The sequence below is a fragment of the Sceloporus occidentalis genome, unplaced genomic scaffold, assembly GCF_023333645.1.
Source record: "Sceloporus occidentalis isolate IW3139 unplaced genomic scaffold, rSceOcc1.0.p SCAF_7, whole genome shotgun sequence".
NCBI lineage: Eukaryota > Metazoa > Chordata > Lepidosauria > Squamata > Phrynosomatidae > Sceloporus > Sceloporus occidentalis.
The window spans coordinates 28,847,499-28,860,523 of NW_028316987.1; the positions used below are offsets into that span (position 1 = coordinate 28,847,499).

Sequence of the window (13,025 nt, forward strand, 5' to 3'; positions counted from 1 at the left end):
TTTATTTTATTGTATTCTCTGTATTTTTATTGCTGTAACCCACCCAGATTCCTTGTGCGTGGGTGGGCTATAAATAATAATAATAATTATTATTATCTACCAAGCTGGTAATTTTATCAAAGAAAGAGATAAGATTTGTCTGGTGTGACTTGCTTCTCTCTGAAACCCATGTTGACGCTTTGTGATTATGGAATTGCCTTCTAAATGTTCACAGACTCTCTGTTTAATGATAGCCTGTGAACATTTAGAAGGCAATTCCATAATCACAAAGATCTTATTGTTGAACATTAAGAAAACAAAAATAATACATAGAAGATACAGAAATTCAATCTAGAAAATGAGGAAATTGAAACAGTTAAGGATTTCCAATACCTTGCCTCAATCATTTTGTTGTTGTTGTTGTTGTTGTTGAGACATTCAGCCTTCTCTGACAGAGAGCTCTGGTGCCACAATAAACTACAATTCCCAGAATTCCTTAGCACTGAGCCAGTACAGTTAAAGGTCTCAAACTGCATTATTTCTGTTGTGTGTTTTGGACCTTAGTCTAATTAAAAGTGGTGGCAGCACTTATATCAAGTGGGTTGCAGAGATGCTGCTGTGACTTGCTCTTCCAACCTTTTCAGTGGCATCTAGGCTTACATTCTCCTCTCTCAGACACTGTCCACTAATAAATCAGTCTTCATTGAGCTCTTCTGTTTCCCCTTACCAAGGAGGCTATTTGTTCTTTTCTTTAAAAATCACTAGAAAAATCTCTTTCACTACCAAATCTGTGATCTTCTCACACCTGCTGGATGTGAGAACAACCAACCATGCTGTCCTCGCCACTGTCATCCTAGGCCTCTAATTTTAATGCATTTTGCCCTAAAGTTTATCTCTTTTTTCTTTGATTTTTTTTAAATTATTAAAACTAAAACTCAAGTTTTATACAATACCTCATTCTTTACATATATTTTCTACGTTCTATTACAACTTAGCTAAATAGTCTTATATCCCACCTTAGTGCTCCCTTTTCCTGGAGCCATTTTTGTCCTTATATTCCATCCAAGATCTCAATTCCTCCCGCGGAGGAAATTTTATATTTCCTTTTCACAATACTTTCTCAATAAATTCCTTCCAAATTCCATCAAAGTCACTTTTGTTCCATAGTCCCTTTTTTACTTTCAGTATACATGACAATTTATAATTAATCACTAATTTTCACATCACTTTATACTACTCCTCTAAATGTACAGTTCCATTTGTTTTTCAAAATTTTGCTGTAATTAATCTCGCTGTGCTAAGCAGGTTTGTTATCAAATCTTTTTCTTCTTTTTTCCATTTCTTTGAATTATATAATGATAACAATACTACATTCAAACTTCTATCTATTTTTATATTGATAATACTTTCTATTTCTATAATCACTCCCCCCCAAAACTGTAAATATTTACATTGCTGACCCACTCAGTGAATAATGAAAACAGACACAGAGATCTGGGTTATAAAATGGGCAACTTTATTTAACTCAATTTATTGAATTTTCTTTCTTTGAGATCTGCAAAAACCAGGGGGGAGAACGTCGTGCAGGAACAGCTGGCAGATGGTCTCCTCCCAGGCCAATTCCCCAGCTTTCCCTGGGTAAAAACACCTGAGCCCCAAGGGCAATCCAGAAGTGGTTGCTCCCTGACTGGCCCATATCCAGAAGGCCAATCCAAGACTCCCCCACTTAACTTGCAAGACTTAAGTGAGGTTTAATAATAATAATAATAATAATAATAATAAAATTTATTTTTACCCCACCACTCTGTGCATTGAAACCAGGGTGGCTTATAACATTAAAATATACATTCCATACCATAACCCCCAAATCCCACCCCCCCTTAAAAGAAAATTAAACCAATTGCAATTAAAACATACTTTAAAACATTAGCCTTTGTTACCCTCCCCCTTTATTTTCCATCAACATTTTATAAATTTTATTACTTATTCCTTTCTATTATCATAGACTCATAGAATAATATAGTTGGAAGAGACTGCAAGGGCCATCCAGTCCAACCCCCTGCCATGCAGGAAATCCAAATCAAAGCATCCCCGACAGATGGCCATCCAGCCTCTCTTTGAAGACCTCTAAGGAGGGAAATTCAACTACACTCCGAGGGAGTGTGTTCCACTGTCGGACAGCTCTTACTGTCAGGAAATTCTTCCTAATGTTGAGGTGTATTCTCTTTTTCTGCAGCTTGCAGGGACGGAGGGAGGGAAGGAAGGAAGGGAAAGGAGGAAGGGAGGAGAGGGGGGATTATCCGATGTCGGATAATCCAGAATGTCGGATAACCTAATGTTGATGTGGAATCTCTTTTCCTAGAGCTTGCATCCATTGTTCCGGGTCCTGTTCTCTGGAGCAGCAGAAAACAAGCTCACTCCCTCCTCAGTATGACATCCTTTCAAATATTTAAACAGGGCTATCATATCACTTCTTAATCTTCTCTTCTCCAGGCTGAACATCCCCAGCTCCCTAAGTCGTTCCTCATAGGGCATGGTTTCCAGACCCTTCACCTTTTTAGTTGTCCTCCTTTGGACACGCTCCAGTTTCTCCACATCCTTTTTAAATTGTGGTGCCCAGAACTGGACACACTATTCCAGGTGGGGCCTGACCAGAGCAGAATATAGTGTCACTATTACTTCGTTTGATCTAGACCAGGCATCGGCAACCTACGGCCCGTGGGCTGCATCCGGCCCACCAAGGCAGCGGGACTGGCCCCAGCCCAGTCCTGCTGCCGATTGCCGCCCCCGCCGCAGCTTGGGCACCGCTCCGGGCACCCGCGGGTGCCTTGCTGCCATCCTCCTACTCCATCGCGCATGGCCATGCGGAGGAGGCGAAGGAAGAGGAGGGCAGCGAGGTCTGGGGCGGAGGAGGCAAAGGTGGAGGCGGCGCCTCATGCGCGCGGCCGCGCCACCTTCCCCGCCTCCCTGCGGCCGCTGGCTTCTTCCCTCTCGGCCTGGCTGGGGCCCCGGCGATGCTCAGGCCAAGGGAGAAGCCGGCGTCGCCGCTGGCTTCCCTCTTGACCTGGATGGGGCCCGGGCACTGCTCAGGCCGAGGGAGAAGCCGGCGGCCTTGCTGGCTTTCCCCCCTGGCCTGCCTGGGGCCCAGGCTCCACTCAGACCAAGGGAGAAGCCGGCGGCCTCGCTGGCTTTCCCCCCCGGACTGCCTGGGGCCTAGGCTCCGCTCAGGCCGGGAACGAGCGCGAGGAAGAGGAGGAGGATGAGAAAGCGGAGGAGGAGGAGGATGAGAAAGCAGAGGAGGAGGAGGAATTAAAAACGTGAGTCATTTCAGGTCTGCCTTGGGTTTTTTTTATTAATTTTTAAAAATATACAATACTTATTTTTGTTTTTTATTTCAGTATTTTATTATTGTTTTTTATTTTATTTAAGTATTTTATTATTGCTTTTATTTTATTTCAGTATTTTATTATTGATTTTTATTTTATTTCAGTATTTTATTATTGATTTTTATTTTATTTCGTTATTTTTATTCTTGCTTCTTATTTTATTTCAGTATTTTTTTCTTGCTTCTTTATTTTATTTCAGTATTTTATTATTGCTTTTTATTTTATTTCAGTATTTTTATTCTTGCTTTTTATTTTATTTCAGTATTTTTATTCTTGCTTATTTTATTTCAGTATTTTTATTCTTGCTTCTTATTTTATTTCAGTAGTTTTATTAATGGTTTTTTATTTTATTGCATCATTTTTATGATTGCTTTTTATTTTATTTCATTATTTTTATGATTGGTTTTTATTTTATTTCATTATGTTTATTATTGCTTTTTATTTCATTTCATTATTTTCATTATTGCTTTTTTTTATTTTATTTCAGTATTTTTATTATTTCTGAAGGTGAGACAGTGTGACTTTCCAAAGTGCATTTCTGTGTATTTTCGGTGCATTTATTGCTTAAAAGTCTGCTTTAACAATGATAGTGGTGATGATGATGATGATAATGATGGTATCAGTCAGCACACCCCTCCTCCTCCTCCTCCGCCCCTTGTGTGTGGCTCCGCCCCTGGAGGGTGGAAGCTCCACCCCTGGTATGAGGCTCCACCCCCCGCTTCGGCCCCCCAGTTGTCTGAGGGACAGCAACCCGGCCCCCGGCTCAAAAAGGTTGCCTACCCCTGATCTAGACACTATATTTTATTAACCTCACTCTTTCTTGCAAAATAAACACTTTATCAGAAGAACAACGTCGAATCTTAAATCAACCAATAACCAAAATAGAAATAGATGAAGCAATTAGCCACTCTAAATTGGGGAAAGCACCTGGAAACTACGGTTTAACAAATTTATTTTACATAACTTTTAAAGAGGAGATAGGCAAAGCCCTACAATTGGTGATGAATGAAGCTCTAGCAGGTAATATACCAAATTCCTGGAAAGAAGCAGAAATAATTTTGATACCGAAAGAAGATAAAGACTTAAGTGATCCCCAAAACTACAGGCCGATATCTTTACTAAACAATTATTATAAAATATATATATATCCAGTCTTTCAAATACCTCCTCTGTTTCCAGATTTTGGTAATCAGACGTCATAGGGCTTCCTACGACTTTAGCTTCATTTAAACTGGTCTTTTCCACTAATTTATCTATTTTTCTCCTCTGATACAACCTGAAACCATCACTCTGGTCTCTCTCTACCTCTATTCCCAGGTAGCTTTTTAGATGACCAAGGTCTTTGAGTTTGAACTTATGTGTTAGCTCATTCTGCACCAGTCCGATCTCTTCTTCGTTTCTTGCCACTACACATAAATCATCAACATAAATAACTAGAATTATACTATCTTTTCTGTATACACATGCATCGGCCACACTTCGCTGATAACCCTGTTTTACTAATTCCTCGTGTATACACTGATTCCAGCATCTGACACTTTGTTTAAGTCCATACAATGCTTTCTTCAGCTTATAGATTTTGTTACTGCCTTCAAACTCATAACCCGGAGATTGTTCCATAAACACAATTTCTTCTAAATTGGCATTGAGATAAGCTGTCTCAAAGTCAAAATGATGAACCACTAACTTCCTTCTGGCAGCCACAACAAGCACCATTATGAGACTCTCTGCCTTGGCTGTCAGTGAGAATGTTTTATCATAATTCTCAAACCGCCTCTGTGAGTAACCTTTTGCTAGTATTCTAGCCTTATATTTCACAGTCCCATCAGGCATGTCCTTCTTCCTGTAGACCCATCTACAGCCAACTACTTTCTGCTCTTTAGGTCTATCAACCACCTCAAACACTTTTCTATCCACTAATGCATTAATCTCCTGATCCATAGCCATATTCCACCTCTCCTGCTCGGTTACTGGATACCTGAGCATGTCCTTATAATCATCATGCTCCTCTACCACAACAGTGCAAGCTCTTGTACCACAAACCTCTCTGGGGGTTTCCTGACTCGTTGAGTCCTTCATGGAATAATGACTTTGGTTCTGCCATGCTCATCCTCAGTGTCACTACTACTACTCTGGATAGCCTGTCTTTGTTCTGGCTCTTGCTCTGGTGTTTGTGTGTCATCGGAAGTCCTTGTTTGTTTATCACTCACATCTCTGGATGTATGTACCCCTTTATTTCCATTGTTCTTATTTGTCACAATGTTTTTAAGTTTTCCAAAAATCTTGATTTAAATGAATGTTTTCCCACCCAGCATGGGTCTCAAAACTAGCACTCCTGGAATACAAAATCCTGTTCCCATCCATTAAGAACCTATACTTATTCCCTTCATAGCCCACAAAATGCAATCTTTGGCTTTTGGGCTCATTCTTTTTCTTAAATTGAGGTGGAAGGTACACTGAGGCAAATTGTCCAAAAACCCTTAACTACTTTAGGTTTGGTGCTCTACCATACAACAAAAAATAAGGATTTTGGTTTATCACACTGCACCATGGCCTGTTCATAATGTAACAAGCAGTTCTTGTGGCTTCTCCCCACAAATTTGCTGGTGCACCAAAGTCTTCCAACACACAATCCCTTATTTGATTTAACATACCAATCCTACGTTCAGCCAAACCATCTTCCACAGGACATCTGGGATTTGTAGTTTTGTGTTGGATTCCTTTCTGCCCAAACCACTGCTGCAAGTTATTACAAAGAAACTCCCCACCTGTCAGAACCAGTTAAGATCAATTAGAATATTAGACATATCCAGTTATTTCATATTCACTTCATGTATTCAGCTCATATATGATCACTGTTGTATGTTTAAGATATATATTGATCTAGATAGTTCTCTGTGTTGAAACTATGAGTTTTATCTCATTGGCTCCTTCCGTTCTGTTCTGAGCACGGAACGGAAGGAGCAGGGACGAGTGCGGAACGAGTGGGGGACAGATTTTACCGCACGCACCCGTCCCTCATTCGTTCCGTTCCCCCTCTCTTCCGTTAATCCGTTCCAGAGGGGGAAATTTTTGAGAACTGTTCTGAACAGTTCTCAAAAAGCGTTCCCTCTGGAAGGGAATGGGCAGGGAAGAGAGGGGGAACGGAACGAGTGAGGGACGGGTGTGTGCGGTAAAATCCATCCAACACTCGTTTCCGTTTCCTGCCAGACCGGGCTGAGAACCCGGTGCGATAAAGTTCATTGTATAGTGTTGGGGGTTGGGAAAATAAGGTTGAATATTAAGGGTGAGGTTTGGCTTGTGGATGGGCCCTGCTAAGGGGTTTGAAATGTGGGATAAACTGTAATGGTTCTTCAACTGTAAGGTGGCTGGTTGCTGTGGTGATTGATTCCTGGGTGGGGTTTTAAAGTGGGAACTTTTCCTTGTGCCTTCAGATTCTGCAAAGACATGCTTGTGGTTACTTCTGCTGTGCACCTTACGTTAAGTTTTACATTAAGTTGGTTGTGGATCATTAGCCTGAGGTTCTCAGTTCTCACAGTTTGAAGAATCTGCACAATGCCTAAAGAAGAACCAAGGCAGGAAATGACAGGGGCAGACCCCAAGGAGAACCCAGAGAAGGTTCAGGTGTCTGACATCAAGGAGCAACTGGGGGCTAAACCCAAGAAAGGGAACAGACCAGATGAGTTCACCAAAGACCTTTGGTTCCCGCCACCGGAATGAGAATGAAGGCGCCACAGAGCCGGCAGGTTGATGGCTTGGGACCAAGCATTTGGGGAGACCATGATGGTGCGGCCAAGAGAGAAGGAGCTCTCGGAGGATGTGGCCAACCTTAAAGAGGACATGCGGGAACTGAAGTCTATGATGACCTGGATGGTGACCAAAATGCAGGTCACAGATGAGGACCAGGAAGGGAAAGGGGTGAGAGTGACGGCTGCCACTCCAGCCCACCAATCCGCTGACCTCGAGGAGGAAGACAGCGGGGCAGATGAGGACACAGCAACCAGACCATCACCATGCAGTGTGAGACCAGTGAGAGAACCGAGAGGGAGGAGGGGGGAAGTGGAGGCGCTGAGAGAGCTACAGGCAAGCCAGTTAGAAGCCAAGTTCAACGGGGACCCCGAACAGCTCCCCTTCTTCTTGGCCCAGGTCGCGGGGCACATGCAAACCCGGGGAGAGTACTTTCCTGACGAAGCTGAAAAGGTGCGGTGTGTGGCCGGAAGGCTGGAGGGCCAGGCGGCCCAGTGGTGCAACTGTACGATTGTGGGGCACCTGAATTGCAGAACTTGACGGCTTTCATGATGGCACTGAGGGCCCACTTCGAAGACCCATTCTGGGTGGACCACGCCAAAACCAAGTTCATGTCAATCCAGCAAAGTGGTAGGTTGGTGGCTGAATATGGGCTGGAGTTTAGAAGCGTGGCCGCACAGATCCCAGACTACCCTGCGGCCATGAAGGCGAGGCAGTTCCAGGACATCGTCAACCCAGACCTACTGGAGTGGGTGCTGCCGAGGGCCAACCCAGAGGGGTTGCAAGAGAGGATACAATGGGCCGGAGAGGCGGAGATGACCAAGGAGAGAATCAAGATGGCGAAACAACGGGCAGCCTACCAACAAGGGAAGATCACCAGCAAGACAGTCAGTGGGGAAGGCTCATCCAAGACCAAGACAGTGGCGGAGATCGAGAAACAGCGGCGCATGAGGCTAGGGCTCTGCTTAGCATGTGGGGGAAAAGGCCACCTGATCGCAGCGTGCCCAGAGAGAGCCAGCACCAAGGGGGCGACTAGAACCCTGCTGAGCATCACTGGAGGAGGAGGAGGCAGGGCAAACGTGGGGCAGGCAGCTGAAACAGGACAAGGAGAGCTGCGAGACAGTGAACGCCTGGTAGACCAGCCTTGGGAACGGGACATACCAGATGTGGTGAGTGGTGGAGCACCACTTTACTTCTTAGAAGTAAAGTTGGGACACTAAGTCAAAGGGACCACCAGTAAAATCTTGGCTGCCTTAGATTCAGGCTGTACCCATTGTTTAATAAACCAGAGATTGATACAAACCCTAAGGATTGGCCAAGAGGCTCTACAGGAGGAGATTCCGTTCTTCTAAATGGATGGGACTTTGATGGGGGGGAGCCCATGCAGAAGCAAATGGAAGACCTAACCTTAAAAATTGCAGATCATTGGGAACACATCCAATTCATGGTGGGGCCCACCCATGGATGTGATATGGTCTTGGGCATAGACTGGTTGGAGTTCCATAACCCTGAGATCAACTGGAAGACTAAACAGATGGTGTTCAGTGATCCAGGGTGTTGAGGACATGTGAGCCTAGATAAAGATCCAACCCCTGCCACTAACCGGGCCATGACTGTGACTCTGATGGAGCCCTATAGTAGAACCGGGTTGGCTAACCCACAGCAGCCAGTGCCTTTCCCAGCAGTGTACAGTGAACTGAAAGAAGTGTTTGAATAAAGAGAGTGTGATGTATTTCCCCCCCCACCGGGACACTGACTGCACTATAGAGATCAACCCAGGTGCGATTTCCCGCAAGCCCAAGATGTATCTGATGACTCCTAGAGAGATGAGCACCCTGAAGGAATTCATTGAGAAAAGCCTAGCCAGTTGGTTTATTCGGCCCTCTAGTTCACCTTTTGGGGCTCCAATGTTTTTCAGGGAAAGAAAGATGGGTCCCTCAGATTGGTGACGGATTACAAAAACTTGAATGCCATTAGCTCCTGCAGCAAATACGCCTTGCCTTTAATGAAAGACATGCTGAGTTGGTTGTCCACAGGCAAAATCTCACTAAGTTGGATTTGAGGGATGCATATTTCAGAGTGAGAATTAAGGAAGGGGATGAATACAAGACGACATTTCATTGTCCATTGGGGGCCTTCGAATATCTAGTTCTTCCTTTTGGATTATTGGGGGGCCCTGCCTGTTTCATGAAACTGATCCACTAAGTGCTGCGTGATATGCTCTTTGATTGGGTGTTGGTGTATCTGGATGATATCCTGATCTACTTCCAAGATATGGACAGCCACATCAAATTAGTAAAAAGGGTGTTGAAAAGATTGCTGGAACACAAACTGTATGTAAAACTGTCCAAGTGCCATTTTCACACAGATAATTTTGATTTTTTGGGATACAGGATATCCATGCTGGGACTACATGGATCCACATAAGGTTCAGGATGTTATGAACTGGCCAGAGCCGAAAACCTGGAAACAAGTGCAAAGGTTTTTGAGGTTTGCCAATTTTTACAGACAGTTCATCCCAAACTTTGCCCAGGTGGCTCTGCCCATAACTAATTTGTTAAAGACTAAAACCGGAGAATAGGGAAATGTATCCGGGTTGAGCCCAGACAGGGCCGACCAGCCAAAAACCCCCACCAAAATTAATTGGCCTAGAAAATGTACTGAGGCTTTTGTAGCACTAAAGCATGTGTTCAGCTCTGAACCCATATTGAAGCACCCTGATCCTGAACAGCCGTTCATTGTCCAGGTCGATGCCTCTGACTCAGCCGTGGGGGCTGTGCTACTGCAAAAGGATGTGGAAGGGAAGCTACAACCATGCGCTTACCTGTCCAAAAAAGTTTGACTCCACCCAGGAGGCATGGCCTTGCTGGGGGAAGGAAGCTTTTGCAATAAAATGGGCTTTAGGGTCATGGAGGCAGTTCCTGGAAAGTGCACCTCATCAATTTGAGGTGTGGACGGACCACCGAAACTTAGAGGCCTTGCAGACGCCAAGGCACTTGAGCCCCAAACAGTGTCATTGGGCCAAGGGTTTCTATAAATTCAATTTTATTATCAAATTTATTCCTGGGAAGGATAATGTGTTGGTTGACGCCTTGTCCAGAGTGCATATGCCTGAAGGGAGGGAAGAACCAGAAAAGCAGGTGTTGTTCACCCCTCAACAGCTCGGTCTGGGGGTGGCAACATGCAGCCAGACTCAACGTGAGAGTGAACAACTGACCCAGAACCCTCTGCTGGTGGAGATAATCCAGGCATATGGGGAAGATAAAGACTTACCAGAGTTGGTGGCAGAATTACAACAAAATGAACAGGGGGTTTGGTGTAAAGAGGGAAAAATATATGTACCAACTCCCTTGAGATTAAAAGTGATGGTGTTGTGCCACGATGTCAAAGTGGTGGGACATTGGGGGTTTGTGAAAACTTGGCACACCTTGCGAACCAAATACTGGTGGAAGGGGGCGAGAAAGGATGTGGAAAACTACATCCAAGGCTGTGTTACTTGTGCCCGAGCCAAGTCACTCACGGGAAAGCCTAGTGGGCTTCTGCAGCCTTTGGAAACCCCCAGCCAACCTTGGAAACACATAGCCATGGACTTCATTACTGACCTGCCCGAGAGCAAAGGAAAGGACACCATTTGGGTAGTAACTGACTTATTTACAAAGCAGGTGCACTACATGGGGTGCAAAGGACTGCCTAGTGCACAAAAACTGGCAGACTTATTCATAGAGCATGTTTATAGATTACATTGTTTGCCAGACAAGATTGTGACAGATCAGGGAACTCAGTTCACTTCCCAATTTTGGAGGTGCTTACAGGAGAAATTGGGGGTGCAATTGGCTTTGAGCACTGCTTTTCACCCAGAGACAGATGGTCAGATGGAACAAACCAATAAAAGTTTGGAGACCTATTTAAGGTGTTATGTAAACCACCTCCAAGACAATTGGGTAGAATTGTTGTCCCATGCTGAGGTGGCCTTTAATATGGCAGTTCGCTCCAGTACGGGAGTGTCACCATTTCAAGCAGTCTATGGATACGAGCCAAGGACAATACCTCAATTGACTCCTGAAAAGGAGGATCCAGTGTCGGTGGGGAGGTGGAGTGCCTTGTTAAGAAATAACTGGGAGAAAATTGAAGATGCCTTAAAACAGGCCAAATTGGATTACAAAAGATTTGCAGATCAACATCGAAAACCTAGTTGGGGGACTTCCGGGAAGATGGCGGAGTAAGAAGTCGCAAGTCACAAAGGCAGGTGACAAGCGGTGACAAGCGGCACCACTCGCGGGCTTATTAGCCAGTTTAAACATCAACTTTCGGTAGTGAAAGGCGGCTAGAATATCCCCCCGATAAAGGGGATCCGGACGGAGCCCGATGGGGTCCCTATTTAGAGGATTCCTTTGGATCTTCCCTGACCACAGGCGGGGACCCGAAGAGACTCTGGGGGACGGAGGGTGAGCCGCGGCCGCGAGCGGTGGCTGAAACCACATTAGAAGGACCGCAGCAGCAGACTCCGCTTTTTGAGACTCCCGTAAGGGAAGAAAAGAAGATTTGGTAAAGCGCATTTTGGAATAGAAATAAAGATTCTCGGGAGCAATACTTCATCAGAGGATTGCAGAGCCCCGTGAAGGAGCCCATAGGGAGGGAGAAAGGCTAATGGAAATGGGACTATGTGGTGTTAAACATTGACTGAATAAGGAGTTGTAATTTGGGGAGCTTATCAAGTATCAGCTAAGAGGATATAGAAGGAGAAGAGAACGGTCCAGGAAAGAAAATAAGAAAGCCGCTGAAGGGAGGGAAGAGGAGGAAGAAGGGGAGATATAAGTACGAGTGTGGAGAGAAGTGAGGCGGAGAAAGAGAAAGGGACCGGAGGAGAAACGGACCAGCCCAGAGGGAAAAAGGACAAGAAGTAGATGAAAGCAAGGACGAGAAGCAGACGAAAACGAGGACGAGAAGCAGACGAAAGCGAGGACGAGAAGCAGACGAAAACGAGGATGAGAAGCAGACGAAAACGAGGACGAGAAGCAGACGAAAGTGAGGACGAGAAGCGGAGGAAGAGGATAAACTGAGGAAAGCTGAGAGACTCTACTAATTGGGAAAAAGAAGCGGGCACCAAGACGTAGAAGGGGGGGGAGAAAGCACGAAGAATTGGGTAAAAGATAGGGCAGGCAGATTAAGAGGAAAAAAGAGAGGGAATTAGTTATAATTGCGGGGTGTGGGGAGTAAATAAGCAAGTAAAAAAGGAGTACTTGCGCCCTGTTGAGTAAAGCTCGGCGTTTTCAAGGACACGGCCCGCATGGAATACAGGAAAAAAGGGAACGGAAGTGAGAAAGGAAACGAAAGGAGAAGGAGGCTCAAGGAAATAAGCAGTAACAGAAAATATAGCGACCCCAAAAGGGGAGGAGGATTATAGCAATTAACCTGGAGTGATAAAGAAATAAGACAGAAAGGAAATAGCGACACACTGAGGTTAGGAGGGAAACTGCAACGTCTCTAAGAAAGTTGAAATATAGAAGGTGGTGTCCTAAATTTAAGCTTACTAGATATATAACAAGACATAGAAAGGAGATAGAGATCCACAGGAAAAAGAAGGGAGATATTGAGCTGACAAATAATCAAATATCCAATAATAATTATTAATCAAAGAATTGTACTAGGTTAATAATTAATAATTAAAATAAACCCAGTTTGAGATTAACTGCCCTGATCTAGTAGCTAAATTGAGATTTAGTAGTGATTTGCGGAATTGAGATAGTGTGTTTGAAGGAGAGAGGAAAGAAAAGACATGAGTAAAGTTTATACAACATCAATGGTGACAACAAGAGAAATGGCAGCAAGGGAGAGGGAAAGAGAAAAAAAGGCGCAAGGACAAGGAGAACAAAAACAAACAGTAGTAAGAAGGGCATCAATTGAATTGAAAAC

General features: G+C 44.4%; 1 protein-coding gene across 2 annotated transcripts in view; it reads right to left on the reverse strand.

The window, feature by feature from the left end:
- Positions 1-13,025, reverse strand: part of ADCY1 (adenylate cyclase 1) — a 406,316-nt gene that overhangs the window by 200,618 nt on the left and 192,673 nt on the right. Inside the window, exon 5 of one of the 2 annotated variants that reach the window (XM_089532496.1) lies at positions 6,020-6,133. The exons of the other annotated variant lie outside the window; for it this stretch is intronic. Within the exon in view, the coding sequence (XP_089388622.1) occupies positions 6,020-6,133 (114 nt within the window). The remainder of the gene's footprint in view (positions 1-6,019; positions 6,134-13,025) is intronic. 2 annotated transcript variants of the gene reach the window in all.